Source organism: Siniperca chuatsi, linkage group LG10, assembly GCF_020085105.1.
Source record: "Siniperca chuatsi isolate FFG_IHB_CAS linkage group LG10, ASM2008510v1, whole genome shotgun sequence".
NCBI lineage: Eukaryota > Metazoa > Chordata > Actinopteri > Centrarchiformes > Sinipercidae > Siniperca > Siniperca chuatsi.
In genome coordinates, this window is record NC_058051.1 from 9,775,018 (window position 1) to 9,797,180 (window position 22,163).

Below are 22,163 nucleotides of genomic sequence, written 5' to 3' on the forward strand. Positions count from 1 at the left end.
ATCACATCTATTTCATAAAGTGTTAAAAATCTGATATCTTGTATCTACATAAATCCATCCATTATTTTTATTGTCTATTGAACATTTCCATTGCAATGCTGCATTTAGTGTGTGCTTTCCTGAGGAAAAAGTGACTGAGAAACATTTTATTGAACTTTTTTTTTTTTTTTTTGCAAACTTCCAAATACATACCACATGCAGTAGAGGAAGTTGTTATTAATTTGGATAACTTTACTTTACTTCATATTACTTGTTTTACTTTGACAACTGTTTTAAGCTTCTGCACCTGATCTGGTGTCAGTGTACCTGTGATGTGATCTCACCAGAATTGGTGCTGTTCGTCAGTGCTACATGCACATAATGAGAAGGAGAATGACAAGATCCAAACAGAACCAGAATAATCAGACTCTTAATCCTAAAATGAGGTTAATTTTAACAAGCATCATGACCTGTAATCTTGTACAGTAAAGTGTAAAGTAGGCCATGGGTAAATTATGGAAGTAGGTTTTAAAAGTTTTTAAAAGATTTTATAACAACTAATCAATTGACAGCACATTGGCATTTCTTGTGTTAAACAAGAACCAGAAAATGTAATTTTTAACACCCACCAATCCGAATTTCTGAGATAAAATATATAGGATAGGACATTTTGTTCTGTTTAGACAGACTCAAAAACTTAAACATCAGTGAAAATGATTTTTCAGGTTCAGATTTTTATCAAACTGATTATTGTGGTTGTGCATAAATCCAGCAATAGATATCATGTGCATAAACATACTTTCTCACCCTGTATGTCTATAGATTTCAAAACTAAATCTTTCTTCTTTCTTCACTCCCAGCTTTCTACCCCCTCTCAGTATGATACAATTAATTCTTACATAAGAGATAAATCGTAGATAAATCATCTCATAAATGTTTCACAAAAAATATGTACTAACTTCTTTTACACAGTTTTAGTGACTTGGTAGGCCATGCTCAAATAAAGTGAAGGAGTTATAAAGGAGTTAGGAGTTAAGGAGGTTTTCGTACTGCAAAAACCACCTCTTTTCAAATCTTTATTTTCATAAATAGCTTCTATATACTGTTATTGCCTTGTCATAGCATGCTGCAATGGTAAATTTGCAGATAACTTTTGTTTCTGTGATACAGAAATGTACTTTCCACAGTGTATTTGGTTTAAAAATCTTAGTGTGTCGTGGCCGTGCACCTTTAAGCACTCAAACACACACACAAACTCACTCTCACACCAGTTAATTCAATTTAGGAATACCTTGAATAGTAGCCTACAGCAGTATTTCTTGTCAAACATAATCTAATATAATAAAAATTGTATATTATTATCTATAATGTGTATATATTTGTATTTAAATATCCTTTAAATGCTTCTCTCTACAAAATAACAACAAATGCACATTCAGGTAGCTGATCACTAGAAATTTGTGGCCGTGATCATCCAAAAAAAAAGGAGCCTTTCTTCTTCACCCCTGAGCAGACATAAATCATATGTATATGTATATATAATATATATATATATGAATATGAATATATGGATTATATATATAATTCAATTCAATTTTATTTATATAGCGCCAATTCATAACAGAAGTTTTCTCATTGTGCTTTTCCTATAGAGCAGGTCTAGACCGTGCTCTTTATAATATTAATTACAGAGACCCAACAAATCCCACCATGAGCAAGCATTTGGCGACAGTGGCAAGAAAAAACTTCCTTTTAACATGCAGAAACCTTGGACAGAACCAGACTCAATGGTGTGCGGCCATCCGCCGCTGCTGTGTTATATATACATATACACACACACACACACTGTATATATTCAAAATTTATAATGATATATAATTTTTCTCTATATAAATCTCTGGACAGCTGTTTGGATGCGTTCATGACAACTGTGATCTTTCGGTGCTTCCGCTACCTGCTCATTTCTTCTATTAACCTTAAAGAAGCTGCTATTGCAGCAGCGCAGAACTTAATATGCATTTTATTTCCTTGTTTTTTTCTGGGAAATACTGAACAAAAATTGGTGTTATGAACAGTACGGTCTAGATCTGCTTTATAGGAAAAGTGCAATAAGATAACTTTGGTTATGAATTGGCGCTATATAAATAAAATTGATGGTTTCCTTTAAAACAGACTATTCTCAATAGGAATTACTGCTTGACTAAAAACAATCATTTTCTTGCTAGGGTGTAGAATTTAATTTTTATGGCAAATGTAAGTAGTATAGTAAAAGTATTTGTACTTGAAGAATTTCTTTGTCATGAAACATTTTAATTGAAGTGGTGCATCTGTGGCAGACGCATCTCCTTACTCATCCTCTCAGCTCTGACTGCCATTTCCCAGCTGTCATGAACACATCTTTAGAGAGAGACCCTTTAGCAGAGACTGCAGTTGGGGAGGAGAGAGAACCCTGTACAGGTCAGGTTAATACAAGTAATATAAAGACCCTTTTTATAATTTCCTAACTTAACGGTGACTAATATCATGTACAAACAAATTCACAGAATTTCCTTAATTTGATCTATGAGGAACGCCAAAACAAAGCAATCTTGATATTAGAATAAATTAGGTGTGATAAACAATGATTTCATGACTTTTCCCATTTGTGGGTTCGCTTCCATTTTCCTCCTCATGTTTCTGTTTTTCCAAATATGATTAATTGCATAGAAGGACTGGAGATGAGAGGTTGCCTCTTCTGCCCACAATATGTGTTGTGTCGTGTTTGTCTTGTTTTCATTTTTTTTTCACATTGGATGATGGTCATTAAATACACGCATACAGACCCCCACACACATACATACAAAGATTAGGAACAGAACAATATAGAGGTGACTGAGGTTTTCTGTGCCGGGCGGCATGCAAAGGTTCCCAGCGTGCGTTCACACAGACAATATACAGCAGAAGTTGGTTGGTTCGTTGGTTTTGCTGAAGGCCTCGCAATGTTTGGCCTGACAGAGTACGTTTTGAGTACTGAACCGCAGATCCCACAATGCACTACAGGAGCAACAGCAGGGAGAACACTGACCTGAGAAGTTTCCATGACAACTGACAGTCTGAGAGAGATTTTCGGGGGTTGGGTTACCAGTCTGGACGCGAAAATGAAAAGCTAAAAAAAGGTGACTTTGTGACACAACCAAGTGTGTTATTTTTGGTTCCTCAGTCACATGAGTTCTGATTTTTTTTTCTTTTTTGACACAATTTTTTACTGTGCTTTCACGTGCGCTGTGCACATTTGATAGAGTGAAAACACATGCTGATACACACCAATGTGTGCTGGCTTTTTGCAGACTCCTAATAAACGTCCATCTTGGAGGGTCAGAAGAATCACATAGAAACTCAAACCCAGCAGGTGACGAAGTCAAGTCCAGTTCTGCCACAATATGAGACTGGTCTGCTTTTCAGTGCCTCTCTGCTGCCCTGCTTTTCAGTGCCTCTCTGCTGCCCTGCAGTGCTTTTAGATCAGACTCCAGCTGGCTAATACAGGCAGCATATTACTCCGATCCAGTGAATGGCTGGTTGAAGACATGATGTCTCACTATTGGTTAGAGGAGAAGATCTGGGTGGTACCAAACTCATGTTTATTGGTGAGCTCCTGCTCTCTGATGTATTAATAGCAGTGTGCAATATTGAAATACGTTTTGTTTAAGTCAGACTTGAGCGTGCTAAGTTAGACAAATGGACGCAACACATTTCTATTCCACCAACTTTTAAAATGACACAAGATTGTGCTCTTTACTTTTTCTTACTCGCTTAGTTCTTACTCTATACTTTCTTAGTTCTTACTCTATTGCTTTTTTAAGTATTGATAATAAATAAAGAACAATCAAAAACAAAATCAAAAACACAAAATAATATCACAAACAATTATCAAAAACAAAGTTAATTTAAAAAATATAAATTAATCTCACTGTGGCCAGTGTTCCAGCTGATATTACTACATAAAAAAGGGTATGATGAAAATGTGTTCACAGGGGGTACTAAAAAATATGCCACTTTTACTTCAAAATAAAATATTTTAAAATGATTAAGGCGATATTGGTAACCTGCAACATAAAAACCCGGCAAATAACAAACCTAAATTAGAAAAAAATGAAAAGAACACAAGAAGTGAAACCACCTACAACATGAGATAGCCAAACGTTGTGGAGCAGCTGGAGAAACCCCATCACCACAAGCACTGCAGGTAAATGTTGTCTTAATGGCTTTGTCATGGTTAAAAAACAATCCGACCACATACGGCTTCACACCAAATATCAATCAATTTTTTTTCTTAAAAAAACAGAAGGCTCCTCTTATTCACGTGACTGGATTCCTGTGTGTTGCTCCGGAAAGCTCTCTTCTTTGTTATTGTTTACGTCGTCTAGCTAAGATGTGTTTCCCAGTGTCTTTATGGCCTCTAGTAATGATGAACAGTGTAAGGTCTTGGATATAAAGTTCCATGCATTCCAAATTCCTACATATTTTTTAATCCACTATACACTTCTAAAGACATGGCAAATTGAGGATCATTGGGTGGGGATTAGAAAGAAAGAAGAATCAGCATTCAAGAAACGCAGAGAGGTGAGGAATAGGGGTAACAACAGTTCCAATCTGGAATGTAGATAGAAACAGAGCAAACCGCAGAAAGAAACTCATGCCGACCCACTTGTGGCAGCTACGTCGTTATCGTTGTCTTATTCATTCAATGTGACATTTCCATTAATTTCCTTCCTGACAGGTGATGTAACAAGAGGTCTTTAGTACCAGAAAAACCTGAAGTACTTCAGCAAGTTTTATTCCATACTCCCTACTTTTTTTTTTACTTTGGGAAGAGATAGAAAAGAGGAGAGAGGCTGGTATGTTGCTGTTACTCTTAGTTTGAGCACAGGACTGTGAAACCAAGGATCCTAGCATAACAACATGCCTATGACAAAGCTACCATTTAAAAGCAGCTCTCATATAAACAGTAAAGTCACCAGCATATAGGAGTAGAATTGCACCGCCCTTTTATTTCCTCCCATTGAAGCTGCAGTGTTGAACCCCACAAGGGCTGAGGTGGTACATGGCTTCCATTGGTTCTACCTGTCTTCAATGTAAGTAGTGCACCCTCTACTGGCATGGAGGAAGAGCAGCAATTTTGCCAGCTGCTCTTTTGTAATGAAAGGGCAGAGATGTGTCTAACTGGGACAGGTTTGTTGTAGGGCTCTGGAACGCTGGATGGAGGATAGTCCTTCTGAAGATGGAAGTTAGCTTGGGATGATCTGTGAAAAACAAAAAAAAGGTAATTTAGTCAATCAAGTATTGAACACAACCATTTTGATATGGCCTCTGTGTTTAATATGTTCATAAAGGTTTTGTAGATCACAGTATCAACAATAAAGGCTTTGCATGAAAAGTTTATTCAGTTGTTTATTCAGTTGTCACACCATCACCTCCCCTGTAACTGTTGTTCACCTTGTTTACAATATCCAGTAATAAGCCTTGAATGTTTCACATATATGGACACCATAGCCAACAGTGTTTGTTTGGCACATACAACATGGAGGGACAACAATTTGTAGAAAGAAAATCTCTTTTGTAACACAGAAGCACACTATATTAATGATTTCTGGGAGCACTAACCATTAAAATTGATAGAGCATTGGGCCTAGGCCTTTTCAATAAATGGCAACAGACTCTTTTCACTCATGTTTCTGCCTCCACTCTCATTATTGTTCTTCCTGTAATGAATAAATGAAATACACTGACCAGATACATGACATGCTTGACGGAAGACAGCATGCTGTGGGCTTTCTAAACACAAATCAGTGACACTAATTATTTTATTAAATAGAAAACCTTTTGATTTGACAAGGATCTTTGTCAGGTCTACATGCTAAATTCTGACAAGATGATTTTTAAAAATCTTTTTTTTATCTAATGGAAAAATCAGGAGAAAGCATAGTTTTGGCCAAAACATGATTTAAATATGTCCAAGCTGTTTTACAGGGAGCAGAAGTCCAATTGCCTTTGACTTATTAATAACAAATTTCTCATGAGATGGATGACTGAGATCCTTCATGAACATTTCCTAGGATTATCCACTATCTAGTGGCCAACTTCATTTTTACATTATTACAACTCGATGCAGCAATCACCTTCATTTGAGTAGAGAGGCTCCCAGTGTGTCTTTGTCAACCAAAAAAAGGACGCCAACCTACAGCGGTGAAAGTTTGCCCCCTTCCTGATTTCTTATTTTTTTTCATGCAGGCCATTTTTGCCCAGTCTCTTTCTTATGGTGGTCACGAACACTGACCTTGACTGAGGCAAGTGAGGCCTGCAGTTCTGTGGATGTTGTTGTGGGGTCTCTGAATGGCTGAAGAAGAACAAAATGAAGACTTTGGAGTGGCCTAGTTTAGATAAGTTGAGCAAACTGTTTGCGAATGTTTATTCAGCATCTGTTGTATAATAGCCAAACCTTAAATGGATTCAGATGTGAATTTGATACAGCATTCTAGTGAGGCCGACAGACGAAGAAGAACAAAATTAAGACTTTGCAGTGGCCTAGTCAAAGTCCTGACTTGAATTCTATTGAGATGCTGTGGCATGACCTTAAAAAGGCAGTTCATGCTCGAAAACCCTCCAATGTGGCTGAATTACAACAATTATCCAAAGATGAGTGGGCCAAAATTCCTCCACAGTGCTGTAAAAGACTCCTCGCAAGTCATCGAAAACGCTTGATTGCAGTTGTTGCTGCTGCTAAGGGTGGCCCAACCAGTTATTAGGTTTAGGGGGGCAATCACTTTTTCACACAGGGCCATGTAGGTTTGGATTTTGTTTTCCCTTAATAATAACAACCTTCATTTAAAAACTGCATTTTGTGTTTACTTATGTTATCTCTGACTAATATTTAAATTTGTTTGATGATCTGAAACATTTAAGTGTGACAAACATGCAAAAAAATAAGAAATCAGGAAGGGGGCAAACACTTTTGCACACCACTGTAAATTCAGAATAGAATAGAATAGAATTTAATAGGCAGGACAGGGGAGATCACAGACAAAATCAATGATATGATTCAGTGTTGTGAGTCTAATTTTACCCAGTTGTCATGTTTTAAAGTTAAGTTATATGTTGTCAATGAATTTAGTTTGGTCAATTTGTTTTTAGTGAGTAGATCCAGCTGTACTAGGCAGTAGGAGAACAAGGCCAGAGCTATTGCAGAGCTGTTTTTTGTCTTGGTATTTGTTCAACAATAATTTATTTGTACTTCTGCAAACTGGAACCTGCATGCTGTTACCATGACACATGCTCTATCTTTTTCATTCTTGCTTATGGTCATAAACCTTCTCCCTGCTTCAGGCTAACAGGGCGAATCAAATGAAAGCGCACGTCAGTGTATATATAGACACTAACAGTAATTAGCCCCAATGCAAAACACCTGTGTACCCCAGACATAAGACCTAGCTTCACCTGTGGCCATGATGTAGAAATATGATATTTTTGTGTGATGATTAATGCTGCAGCATATGATGATATGTTAGTGTTATATTTTAATAGTGTTTTTCCAACGTTGTGGCAACAGTTTGGGGAAGACCATTTCATTAATGGTTTTGGAATGAGATGTTCAATTATCACATTTGGATACGTAATTTTCGGTGGTTCTTTTGGCCATATAGTGCACAACAACACAAGGACGAGAGAGCAATGAGGGACAGGGCAAGCAAGAAAAAGAGAGAATGGAGTTGAGAGAGAAAAAAAAATCTCCATGGGTGGGGGGTGAAAGTTATACTGGCAAAGATGGAGAAGAAAAAAGGAGTGAACCTTACAGTAATAGAAGGAACAAGACACGACACGCAGAGAGAGAAAGTGAATGAGAAAGAGTGTGGGAGGAGAGAAAGAGTTCTCTTTGCAGCAGTCACATGAGGCAGTTAGGCAGTGCATGGCTGCACAGCACACAGAAACACACAGTCCACAGTCCAGGCTCAGTACATTATCTTTTATGGCACATATGCAACACTGTACACATTCTGAAATATAACAGAAACATCAATGTCTACTCATCCCCTCATGGTGCTTAAAACCCCATTGCACCAAGGCAAAATGCTGTTTAAAAAATACATGAAAAAAAAGTGTAACAGATCGGTGTAACAGATTTTCCTATTGCTGCTAAGTACGAAACAACACCACCATTAGAAGGGCTCAGTAAGGGCCCAAAGTAAATCCACACAAAACTCAACTGAATTTGTGTCAAGTCAAATTTGTTGATAGTTGAATAGATACTGTAACTGTATGTTCTTGTGATTTGTTGATTAGTTAACAAGTTGGGCAAACTAATGTTGATTGCAAAACTGCAACTGATGCGAGCAACCGTGGCTTGAATAGTTGACTTTAACATACATGGATATCACAACAAATCTTTCAGTGATATACAAAGGATAAATGTATGACATAGTGAACCTCTAAATACTGACTTCTGAACATAACTTATGCAACAAATACTGTATTTCCAACATACTATAAGGAAGCTAATTCACGTGAACAGCAAATTACAGCCAATACTCGGGCACGGCCAAGTTGGTATTACACAAAACCATTTAGGAAGAGTTTTTTTTAATTGTTTCAAACACACTTCTCCACCTGTATTTTCAGTTTTGTATTGTATAATTACAAAACCACTTTTATACATTGTCACTGTGAATTGTTCGTCTCACTGGTTTATATTTAGGTTTTGAGGTCTTTGGGTATTTGTCACCCCTCAGAAATAATTCTGAAATGTGTGATGTTGTTATCAAAGTGAAGATAAATAAACCCCAAAATATAGCTTGAACATTTTTAGATTTTAAAAGACCCCAATATGCGATGATATTACAGTCAGAACAAAGGAAACAAATCAGGTGCTCCGAGAAACATCTCAGTTTTTTAGGCTCAGTGTCACACTGAATGGTGATTAACGACAAACACTGGTGCCAGTTTAAGTTAATTTCTGAGCAGCATTTCACTTTGGTTCATCAAAAAACAAATGAGCTACAAGCCTGATTCTAATCCTATTTGGAGTTTGATGTTTCATTGTCAATTTACTCTAATGGGTTAAAATCAGGCAGTGGTTCATGAATCATTGGCGGGCTGTTGGAATAAGAATGACTTTTGCTGAGTTGTTTCTGGCCAAGCTGATTGGAGGTTTTTAAACTCACACAACCCAAGCCAGTGATTTTTGGGAGCAGGCCACAATACAACAGCTGCAAAAACACAAAAGCAGCAACAAAACTAGCTTGGAGGAACATACTATGCAGGCAGCTTGTCTCCAAATGAAAAAAATTGAGATATGGAGATGGAGAATTACAGATGTACGTATGTCCCAAAAACTCCACAGGGAACTGTTAATTTTTCTGAATAATTTGCAGTGTTGGTGTTTGATCAAAGATTGTATGTCACTGTGATCCAAAAGTGCGTAACTATATCAACTCCTATATTTTTTTAGAACTGAATTCTTCATTTAAAAACAATACAACATTTTGAATTTAAAGGTGTACTGAGTCATCTTGCAAGATCACATGATCTGAATGAGGCAAAACCTACATAAACATAGACTGTGGGTCTCAGTGGAGAGCTTTAGTGTCCCATGATGCTCTAAATTATATTTTAACAGCTTTTCCATCCTGAAAAAATACTATAGAAATTATTGACTATTATCTAACCCTAATCCATTATCAGCATTAAAAATTAGCAATTGGTTAAACACTGACAGAATCAGTGATAGCAGAAGGGATTATCCTGCTAGCTAACTTTCCAGTTTCGCTACCAGTCTCATTCATTCAGCGTTACAAAGTATCAAAGTGAAATTCTTCTAAAGCTCCTGTGTTCAGGATTTGAACATTTCTGACAATGGTGCCTCCTAGTAGTAGTATCAAGAAAGACAGCAATACATGTGAAATCATTATTATTATATCTGGGAAACACAAACTACAAAGTACAGCAGATGTTTAGATTTTAACTTTGTAAAACAGAATCTGGATGGGAAAGTTTTACAGTGTGGTTTTCTACAGGTGTAAAAGATGGGATCAGTTAGGCAAAGTTAAAAGTAACTTACTCTCTGGCCTGCCGAGAGAGCAGCATGTTCTCTCTGTGTGCCAGTGTGTCTTCAGGTCTGAGACATGAAGTATCCAGAGGATTCCAGTCCTTGTTGGCTGCAAGGGGAAGCAGCAGCATTTTAGACGAGATGTTATTCTTAATAGAAACATCCACCATATGACATAAACTCCACTGTGTCCCAACTTGCCTACTTGATATGTTGTTATTGTTTTGTTAAGTGCTGCATAAAGTTATATGGATATATTTACCATTATTTTGGTAGACTATTTGAAAATTGTCCAACATGTAATGAAGTTGAATGTCAAAACTTGTACGATACTTGAGCATCATGGAACTTGCCATAATTCCCCACTTTATTTACTGCACACATTTTTTAAATTATTATTTGTGGATAACTTCTTGGTGAAAAATATGAAGATGATTTCCTTAACATGTTAATGAGGGTCACCAGAACACTGTACATTATGATCTCTGTAAGGTTATGCTGTGTTCATTTCATATCGTAGTTATGGTAATACCAGTTTCTGATTTGTTAAAAGCACTCATGTAAAGATCCAAGTTGTAATTACAACTGGGACATTGGAAAATAGATTTTTCTGAAAGCTCTGATAAATCTGACTTGAAACGTGACGATACAGAAGTACCTGAAAACCAAGCAAACACAGATGCCTCATGTCAGTTCAAGATAATAGTCCCGAATTGAATGGATATAGTGTAACATTGTTAATGCACACAAATTTTTAACCCTCAAACGACAAACTCCCATATGACATTAAAGTGCTATTGAGCTAGATTCTGGGCAAAGACTCAAAAGTTACTGTTGCAACCAAACATGCAGGTCAACCACTGCAACAGCTGATTTTAATAATCAGCTACCCTGGTTGATGGTGAGTTAATTAGTGAAAATAGCTGGGGAATAAAAACCTGCAGACTGTTGGCCATCCACAATTCCTGGCCTGAAACTGTGGTGGATGATAAAATTATGTACTAAGATTTACAGTGTTTGCAGGTTAAATGACAATTTAAGTACTCACCAGTATGTTCAGCTCTCCTCACTCTTCCCCTCTCTCTCCTCTCTCTCTTTTAGTAAAACAATAGCTGCGGGAACTTCACAGGTTTTTCTGGTACGAGGCCTCGTGACTTTTTCATTTGACATTTACATAGTCCTGCAAATACATGGATACATTCAGTCAGTCATATAATGTTATTTTTAATTTTGATGTTAGACAAGATGTCTAAAGATGTCAAAACTTCCTCAATCAAAGCATTGGTGTTGCTGGACCTCAAAACCATAGCAGGCAGGTTATTTTCATACACAGGTACCCAATGGAAAAAGTCTCAAGTCATTTGAGAAAACTCTTTAAAAATGTCTTAAGCAAAATGCAAGTCAAGCTGCAAATCGTTCACATCCCTCAATGTGGTCCCTTTAATAACCGTGTCACAACATGGAACATTTTCAAAGCTGTATTTTTTTAGATGTTTACCTGTCCTTTCAATACACAGGCCGAATAATTAAATATTGTCACAGACACGCCAGGCTCCACCACACCTCAGCCACACCACACCCCCTCACCTGAATACTAATCCCCAGCACCTGTTACCCATAACACACCGGAACGCAATCAGCCACTCTACTCCTCCATAAATTCCCACTCTTCACCTCAGTCAGTGTCCGGTCTCGTTAGTATGAAGGACAGAGCTTCTACTCCAGCCGCTCATACTCCACGGACTCACCCACGACGCTTCGTCAGAACTACCGCCACTCCGAATCCCGAACCCCGATCCTGACTCCTGAGATCTCCAGCTCCGGCCCCAGTGTGTCTCCTGTCTCCTGTGTGTGTTGCTCCAATTCCCGTTCCCGTGTACCTCTGTTCATCTCCAGTACTCTTCTATCATCAGCGAAAAAAGGGACGGTATCATTAACCCCTCTGATCCACTCATTTTACGTTTGTGTACAAATAAACTCACTCAGTCTCTTCACCGTTGTCTCCGGTTGATCTGTCCGTAACAGAAGACCGGACCTCACAACAGGATTGCAGCATGAGTGCCACGGATCCATTTCAGGAGCTGGTGGATATCCTGCGCCGTGGCCTCATCGCTCCACCATCATCCACATCCACCTCCGCCATTCACTCCACCTTCCGCTTCCGCTCCGGTCCCTCCAGCAGTTCCGCCCTGTACCAGTCCCATGGCCAAACCAGCGCCCTTCTCTGGCTCGGCGGAGGACTGCAATGGATTCATTCTGCAATGTTCCCTGGTCCTGGAGATGCCATCTTCCTTGTATCCCACTGAACGCTCCAAAGTAGCTTTTGTTATCTCCCAGCTACAGGGAAGAGCGTTACAGTGGGCCGAGTCCATTTGGTCTCAAAACGGACCTGTCACCCAATCCCTGACGAGTTTCCTGGACCACTTCCGCGAGGTGTTCGGAAGACCAGCCGGAGACTCCTCAGCCGGTGAGAGATTATATCAACTCAAGCAAGGTCAGTGATCGATCCAGGACTATGCCCTAGAATTCCGAACCCTCGCGGCGGCCAGCGGATGGAACGAGCAGTCCCTCATCACCACCTTCCGTCAGGGATTGGAACCCCGGGTAAGATTGCATCTCGCTGCATACGAGGATACCATCGGCCTCGAACGGTTTATACAGTTAGCCATTCGGGTGGCTACTCGTATGCAGGTGGAACACCAGGACCAGCCTCTACTCACACGCAACCCCCGTCAGGCAGAAAGACGCCACTCTCCAGAACCGGAACCCGAACCCATGCAGTTAGACTTCTACCGACTAACCCCGGCGGAGCGGCAGAGACGGCTGACCCAAGGACTGTGCTTGTACTGTGGAGCCTCTGGACATAATAGGGCCACCTGTGCAGTGAGACCACCACGTCCAATGGTGAGCGCAATACTTCCTAGTCTTCCATGTAGTAAACCCCTGTCTACCGAAATAATCCTGGTGACCCCAAATCTATCCCTTCCAGTACAAGCCCTCATCGACTCCGGGTCAGCCGGCAATTTCATCTCCGGCTCCCTCTGCCGCCAACTCTGCATCAAAACATCCTTCACACCAACCAGTTACCAGATTTGTGCCATAACTGGGAAATCTATCAACCGCCGCGGCATTCAGAGGGCGACAGGCCCTGTCACCATCCGGGTAGGTCTACTGCATGAGGAACAACAGCACTTAATGGTTCTGGAGGGCTCGACTGCGGAGGTAATCTTAGGGCGACCTTGGTTAGAACAACATGACCCCATCATTTCCTGGGCTACAGGTGAAGTGCTGAAATGGGGCAAGTCCTGTTTTCCTGGCTGTTTCCCTCGTCGACCAAGACCATCCTCGTCCGGCCTTCAGAGACTTCCCGTGTGCACAACATCTATCGAAAGTCCCAGAGAGAAGCAGTCAGTGGAAATCCCGCCTTGTTATGCCGCCTACCAAGATGTTTTCTGCCCTAAGAGAGCCTCCCAGTTACCCCCGCATCGGCCATGGGACTGCGCCATAGACCTCATACCGGGTGAACCAGTGCCCCATGGAAGAATCTATCCATTATCCATTCCAGAACAGAAAGCCATGGGGGAGTACATTGAGGAGGCCCTAGCACAGGGGTATATCAGACCATCTACTTCTCCAGCAGCTTCCAGCTTCTTTTTCGTGGCCAAGAAGTACGGAGGCTTGCGGCCCTGTGTGGATTACAGAGCACTAAATCGGATTACAATCAAGTTCCGGTATCCACTTCCCCTCGTCCTTGCGCCGCTACAACCAATTCGTGGTGCCACTGTCTACACAAATTTGGACCTCCGCAGCGCATACAATCTAATCCGGATACGTGAGGGGGACGAATGGAAAACGGCCTTCGTAACACCCACCGGCCATTACGAATACCTTGTAATGCCCTACGGTCTGGCCAACGCCCCCTCCGTCTTCCAAGACTTCATTCATGAGGTGCTCTGGGAGTTCCTTCACAAATTCGTAATAGTATACATCGATGACATCCTGATCTACTCCCGTAACATGGAAGATCATCGCCAACACGTTGCGGAGGTCCTAGAATGCCTGAGAAGCCATCACCTCTTCCTCAAGGCTGAGAAATGCGAATTCCATCAGTCCTCTGTGCAGTTCCTTGGTTATGTCATCAGTGGCAGTGGCATCCAGATGGACGAGGGGAAAGTGGAGGCCATCCGGAATTGGCCCACTCCAACCACCATAAAGGAGCTGCAACGATTCCTGGGGTTTGCGAATTTCTACCGCCGCTTCATACATAACTACAGCATGATAGTCCATCCCTTGACCAGTCTCCTTCACAATAAGCCCAAGTCTCTGTCCTGGCCACCAGCTGCACAAGAAGCATTCAACCTCCTCAAAAGAACCTTCACCAGTGCACCGCTCCTAACCCATCCAGATCCTGAGAGACCGTTTACAGTCGAGGTGGACGCCTCTACTACTGGGGTAGGAGCGGTGCTGTCACAACTTCAGGGAAACCCAGCCAAACTCCACCCATGTGCTTTCTTTTCCCGGAAACTCAGCCCGGCGGAGAGAAACTATGACATCGGTGACCGTGAACTGCTGGCAGTAAAGTTAGCGTTAGAGGAATGGAGGCATTGGTTGGAGGGTGCCCAGCACCCCTTCACCGTGTTGACTGACCATAAGAACCTAGAGTATCTCAAGAGAGCCAAACGCCTCAACCCGCGCCAGGCACGCTGGGCCCTGTTTTTTACCAGATTCCACTTCAACATCTCATATCGTCCCGGTTCCAAGAACCTAAAAGCAGATGCATTATCCCGCCTACATGCTCCCGAAGTCATCACGGAGGATCCAGAACCCATTCTACCCCCGCACGTATTCATTAATCCTATTCAATGGTCTGAGAATTCTGTTCCCTCCTCCAATGTCTCCACCAACACTCCGCCGGGCTGTCCCCCCGGTCTGCAGTATGTTCCAAGAACCCAGCGGAACCAACTCATCCACACTTCTCACACCTCACTGGGCACTGGTCACCCAGGGGCCAATGAAACCCTCTCGCTGCTACGAGAACGCTTCTGGTGGCCAAGTATGGCACGGGATGTGAGAAGGTACGTACAGGGTTGTACAGAATGTGCCATGTCTAAATCTCCGCGTCATCTTCCCACAGGCAAACTATGTCCCCTTCCGACGCCCAACAGACCCTGGTCACACCTAGGAGTGGACTTCATCACAGATCTCCCTCCATCAGACAACAACACCTGTATCTTCGTAGTCGTGGACCGGTTCTCGAAGTCTTGCCGTCTCATCCCACTTCGGGGACTACCCACGGCCATGGAAACTGCAGAATGTCTCTTTAACCATGTCTTTCGGTACTATGGAATACCGGAGGACATAGTTTCCGATCGAGGTCCACAATTCATCTCCCGGATCTGGAAAGCCTTCTTTTCACTCCTGGGTGTGACCGTCAGCCTCTCCTCTGGTTACCATCCCCAAAGCAACGGCCAGACGGAGAGAAAGCTTCAGGACATTGGGCGTTTTTTACGTACCTTCTGCCATGGCCACCAGGACTCTTGGAACCAGTTCCTGGGCTGGGCCGAGTACGCCCAGAACTCGCTACGTCAACCATCTACTGGACTCACTCCCTTCCAGTGCATGCTCGGTTACCAGCCCCCTCTCTTCCCATGGTCTGGGGAGCCCTCGGAGGTTCCTTCCGTGGACCACTGGTTCCGGGAGAGCGAGAGGGTCTGGGACGCTGCTCATCGTCAACTCAGGAGAGCACTCTGCAGGCTGACGGCTGACGGCTGACCGTAGGAGATCCACCGCTCCTAGGTACCTACCCGGCCAGAAGGTCTGGTTATCCACCCGCGACATCAGGATGCGCCTGCCCTGCAGAAAGCTAAGTCCCAGATTCATTGGTCCCTTTACCATAATTGAACAAATCAATCCTGTCACTTACAAGCTCCAGTTACCAGCACAATATAAGATTCACCCTACTTTCTATGTATCACTGCTCAAACCGTTTTATCCTTCTGTTCCCATCTCCACAGAGCCTGGCGACACGGCAGATCCCCCCTTACCGCTAATCCTAGAGGATGAAACCGCCTACCAGGTCCGTGAGATCTTGGACTCCCGACGCCGTGGTGGCTTCCTGGAATATCTGGTGGATTGGGAGGGATACGGTCCGGAGGAGAGGTCATGGGTTCCTCGACATGACATCCTCGATCCCTCTCTTCTGACAGAATTCCACTCTAACCATCCAGATCGACCAGCCCCCCGAGGAAGAGGACGGCCGCCACGACGTCGGGGTCCCTGGTCCTCAGGAGCGGACTGTGAGGGGGGGGGTACTGTCACAGACACGCCAGGCTCCACCACACCTCAGCCACACCGCACCCCCTCACCTGAATACTAATCCCCAGCACCTGTTACCCATAACACACCGGAACGCAATCAGCCACTCTACTCCTCCATAAATTCCCACTCTTCACCTCAGTCAGTGTCCGGTCTCGTTAGTATGAAGGACAGAGCTTCTACTCCAGCCGCTCATACTCCACGGACTCACCCACGACGCTTCGTCAGAACTACCGCCACTCCGAATCCCGAACCCCGATCCTGACTCCTGAGATCTCCAGCTCCGGCCCCAGTGTGTCTCCTGTCTCCTGTGTGTGTTGCTCCAGTTCCCGTTCCTGTGTACCTCTGTTCATCTCCAGTACTCTTCTATCATCAGCGAAAAAAGGGACGGTATCATTAACCCCTCTCATCCACTCATTTTACGTTTGTGTACAAATAAACTCACTCAGTCTCTTCACCGTTGTCTCCGGTTGTTCTGTCCGTAACAATATGTGGCTATGCAAGGCCTGTCTGTCGCTGTCTTATTTATTTTTCATGGTTCTGGGATTTTAAAACATCAAAATGTGAGACTTGTTTTTGGTTTCATGTCTTTGGGAAGTCCAGTCTCAAGTAAATCAAATGTCAAAGCAGTCAAGTCCAAGTCAACAGTCTCAAGTCCACAGACCTGATGGTGGTAATGTGTACAGTATATGAAGTCTACATCTTGACACCACTACATCACAGCACTGTGCATTCAGCTGTGATAACCTAGCAGACAGTGCGTCATAGTAGGAATAAGTTGTCATTGTTAGTGTTAAATTTTTGCCTTGCACATGCAGAGCAGCCAGAGGACCAAAAATAAGAACACAGACAGAGAAGAAAACACACAAACACTCATACTCAGACATAGGCACACTACTCACATACTGTTTTAAGAACACACCGCCTGTTCTGAGTAAACCACTTTAAGCTGTTCACTCTCTGAAAGAAATGTTTCCAGATCTTTGTACATGAATCAGTGACCAATAATACTGCTGCTGTCAGATTATTACTGTGTATCCTTTAAGAAGCAGTAAATTGTCATTCTGTTGGCTACATTATACAGAGCTCTACGCTAACGTTTTCCCAAGGAGTACATGTGCTCCTAAATGAAAACATTTTGGAGCACACAAAGACATTTAGGAGCTGAGTGAAAAATTTTCAAGTATGACAGAGAGTTTATTAACAAACAATTTATTATATACATATTTATACTGTGTGTGCACCTTCTCCTTGTGTGCAATTATGATGTGAAAACCAGTGGAGGACTATAGAAGTGGAAGACCCTAGTATTTAGAGACTAGGCATTAGAATATTGACAAAGCTTTTTAAAACATTGAAACTGATTATTTTTTTAAATTTGATACATTGAAAACAGCTTTTAACACATTGACACAGCTTAAAACACTGATCACTCATCACAGTGATGAGTTAAAACACTCATCACAGAAAACTCTACTGTGATTGACACATTGCAGCTTGTTGAATGTGGGACTTGTAGTTTTTGAACCAGGGATGGATACATGACCCCAGCACCACCCACACAACCCATGCCACACTTTATGTCAACAAGATTACTGAAAAATATTTATAACAATAACTTCAGTAAAATAGATGTAAAATAGAACAAGAGGGACATGTTGCTCTTAGGAGGAGGCTGGCTAGAAAAAGCACATATTGGCATAATGGAATCCTGGCTCTAGCTAAATCTACATCTGTCCACTGCAGATGCACTATCCTCAACCTAGATGAGCAACTAGTATAAATTAGTATATTAGCATAATATTATAACATAAAATAAAAAGTACAATGTTAATATAATGGTATAATGTCAGTGTAATATTAATATATTAATTATATAATGTTAGTATATACATTATAATTTCATATAATAGTATACTATATATATATATAGCCTACCACTAGTATAATATTAATTCCAGTTGGACAATACAGTTGAGACATACACAACCAACATTTATAATTGTTGTAGGTTTTGCTCCTTCATTAAATCCTTGTGAAAGAAAAATTATCTACAGTAGTACAATTTATTAATACATGATCAAAAATGGGCCGAGATGCATCTCTCCAGCTCTTGTTTTTGTATAATGGGCTGCTCAAGTGGCCCACAGAGCGACCAGCCTACCTGGATTTCTCAGGGGGTGGTTCCGTACATATCTATTTTTAGGCAAATGCAAATGATTTACTCACACTGTAGAGCCCTGTTATATAAATTGTATTGACTTTTATTTAGGAGTTCAATGTACTCGCTCTACATAAAAGACACCGATAGTGCCTGGACTATGGGAAACGTGCTAGGCGAGAGATTGGAAAGCCATTTGTTCCACATAGTAACTCTTACTGTGCTTTTGGCTTTGGTGGGTTACATTGGGTAAGATAGGAGAAAGGAATGAAAGAAAATATGTACCTTAATCTTAGCACTTCAGAAGAAAGAGGTGAACTTCTTGCCAAAGCCGGAGATAGCTGGAGGAAAGTGGACAGAAAAAAAAGAGGTTAAATAGATGTTAGGCAGAATAAGTAGGATTTGTCGGTTGCTGTTTGTAAACACATAAAGTTGGGCCCTCCTCCCCAGCTCAGAGCGGGAGAGAGAGCTAGAGAATGAATGAAGAGAGGGAGCGGCATTAGTGAGAACAAAGCAGTGAATCAGAGAAATAAAACGTTATTTTCTTGTTGTTTCACGGCGGTTACGTTCTACAGCACAAATAAAATCGCCCACACCTCCGCACAATCCTGCGGGAAGGAGCCAGCTTCATCCTGTCCGCTGCTCTCTGCTTTGCATGTGTGTGTAGCTCAGACCCGACCTATCTCCACAGCATTGGAGATACATCTATGACACAGACAGAGAGCAGAGGAGAGAGATGGAGACAGTGTTGAAACCTGCTCACTACGTTTTTATAGAGTCCCGACCTCACAGCCTGCATGTTGTTATTGGCTGGGGGCTACACACCACTGCCCAAAGGTTGACGACCAGAAACATCCCGAACACAGCAAACTAATAAGAAACAAAGAAAATACAGACAGAGGGCAGGGTCTCTGTAGATACAGACACCGCCACACACTTCTAGTGGGCCATAAGTGATGATTGAGAGGGATGGTTTTTGTATGAGTCTATACATTTTTTTTTTTGGAAAAAGGGGGTGAGAACTGAGGAACTTAGTAGTAAAACTTGAACACTTCTTCAAGATAAAATGATATGTTTGCATTTCTAATGATGAGGTTTACTTTTTACTGGGCAGTACGTACAATATATTGCAGTTGAAGGCATATACATTTTTTTGTTTGGTTGATGTGTAACTTGAAAGCACTCTGAGTTACTATTAATACAGTCTCTGTAGTGACTCTTTGTAGTCATTTTGAATCTCTTTGTAGTGCTTTTGTATCTCTGTAGTTTTTTTGCATCTCTTTGTAGTTGTCCTGTGTCTCTCTGTAGTTGTTTTGCATCTCTCTGTAACTATTTAGTATCTTTTTGTGGTTATTTTGTCATTTTATTTCTCTTTGTACTCTTTTTGCATCTCTTTGTAGTCATTTTGTAGGCTCAGTTGAGCCCTGAACCATGCTGCTATAGGCCTAGACTGCCATGAGGCACTGAGCGCCTCTCTCCTTGTCTCCCTCTCGCTCTCATGTTACTCGAGATCTTCTCTCTCCTGTAGTTATGTGCTTTGTAGTCTCTCTTCTCTCTCCTTCTGTCACTTTCTCCAGGTATTTCTGCCTCTGTAAAGTCCAGCTGTAGAGTCTCTGGGTGGGGAAAAGTGAAAAGCAGCTTTTGCCCCTCCCTCATTACCAACACTGAGGTGCCCTTGCAAGGCCCTTAACCCCAACTGCTCTAGTGGCATTGCTCAATGACCAGCAGATCAGACTGTGGTTGTATTGGGCAGCTTCTAGATGTGAATGGGTAACTATGTGATCAGGGTGTTCCTGAAAAAGAGAGCATTGCTCTTAGTGAAACTCCCATGAATACAGTTGGGGGAAAAAAAAAAAAAACTGCATCTGTGATTGCGGGCCACTTACTGCTCCCATGTTCCTGCTACAATTATTAGGGCCCAAGCATGAAAGTGCCAGGAACCTATTCTTTTTGTGAAGATTATTATTAATATCATTATTCTGATCTTAAAAATGCATTTTTAAAGGGGCTTAGGATGCTTGAAAACTCTTAAAATTTTGCACACACATTGGTGAAAATAGGCAAAAAAGCTCTATAGCGCCCCCAAAAGCATGCCATGGTTGAGAAAAAGTTGCTTTGATCTTCAAGAGATTTGGGTGGATCATTGCTCTCATCACAAAAAACATATTTCACTTTCTTTTGAGAGAGTCCCAACATGAAATCAGCCATTTTGCATTTCAATTTAAATTGTTCAAACACATTTGAGGCCTTTAGGATGCAGAAAAAGTCTCGAAACTTAGTGCCAAGACTTGAACTGGTAAATACTTCAATCGGAGTTCACTTTTGGGCTTAGGGGAGGCACATAGGCTCTATAGTGCCCCCTAAAGGCTTTTAGCCTTCAAAATGGCTAAGGATAGTGGAAAACTCACAAAACTTGGCACACGCATCAGAAGGGGTGTGTTTTGTTTTCTGGTATTGCCTGGGGCTTTTTCTGGTATAGTCTGGGGCTAGGTTGTGGCAAAATGGCTCGATAGTGCTCCCTACAGAATTTCAACGAAGCAGCCCCCGCAGTACATTTCACCTAGATGTACGAAATTTGGGAGGCAGATGTATCATCTCTAGACTTAAAGAAACCCCTCTTGGAGCCATTCCCTAAACCCAACAGGAAGTCAGCCATTATTAATTTAACATGCCATTTACAGGCTCTGTACTTTAATGAACTCCCCCTAAAAATGTATCAGATTGACTTCAAATTTGGGCAGTGCAATCTAAAGACCTTTGCGAAGCTAAATTGCAAAGATTTTTAGGTTGTCTCAAATGGCTTTGCCATGGTAATGCGGCAAAGTTTGGCGAATTTTAGTGATTTTTCTATGTTGAACTGCTCCTAGAGAATTATTCTGATCGACTTCAAATTTGGGCAGCGTAATCTAAAGACCGTTCTGATGTGCTACCTTGTTTTATGTTACCTTGTTGAAATTTTGCATACAAGTCACAAGTTTGGCGAATCTTTACGATTTTTTGATATTGAACTGCTCCTGGAGAATTAATTCGATCAACTTCACATTTGAGCGGTGTAATCTAAACACTGTTCTGATGCTAAATTGCGAAGCTTTTTACGTTTTCTCAAGCAGTGTTGCAGTGGTGATGCTGCAAATTCCGCATCCCACAATTAGTAACAGTGCTACCTTGTTCCAAATTAGTAACAGCGCTACATTGTTCAACAATTAGTAACAGTGCTACCTTGTTTCAAAATTAGTAATTGTGCTACCTCAGCTCCACATCATCAGATCTTTTCCAAATTTCACATGCTTGATAAGACACCAAGGCTGAGGACATTTAAAGGGTGATTTGGAGTTTTATTGTGTGATCTACACAGCAACACCATGTACGATTAGTGTGTATTTTCTAGCGCCACATAGTGGAAGCAGGAAGTGGAAGTTATTATTATTATCATTATTGCTATCATTATTATTACTATTATTATTTGTATTAACATTAATAATATTACCACTACCATTACCATTACTTTACATCTCCATGTGGAACTTGCATTGTGCTACTGTATGTTTTTCTTTCCTCCTGCTCTCTCTCTCTCTTTCTCGCTCTCTCTCTTCTCCCCTCTCTCTCTATTCCTCCCCTGTCCCCCTGTCTCTT

The 22,163-nt window shown here is 41.5% G+C and overlaps 1 protein-coding gene across 6 annotated transcripts in view; it reads right to left on the minus strand.

The window, feature by feature from the left end:
* Positions 1–1,734: 1,734 nt before the first annotated feature.
* Positions 1,735–22,163, minus strand: part of bsna (bassoon presynaptic cytomatrix protein a) — a 307,151-nt gene continuing 286,722 nt past the window's right edge. For 5 of the 6 annotated variants that reach the window (XM_044210625.1, XM_044210630.1, XM_044210627.1 and 2 more), the window contains 4 exons: positions 18,816–18,871; positions 11,103–11,234; positions 10,067–10,163; positions 1,735–5,258 (listed from right to left, as the gene is read on the minus strand). In XM_044210625.1, coding sequence (XP_044066560.1) covers positions 18,831–18,871 — 41 coding nt within the window. In that variant the 3' untranslated portion in view covers positions 1,735–5,258; positions 10,067–10,163; positions 11,103–11,234; positions 18,816–18,830. Of the gene's footprint in view, positions 5,259–10,066; positions 10,164–11,102; positions 11,235–18,815; positions 18,872–19,126; positions 19,236–22,163 lie in introns of all 6 variants that reach the window. The other variant, XM_044210626.1, reaches the window with a different exon arrangement.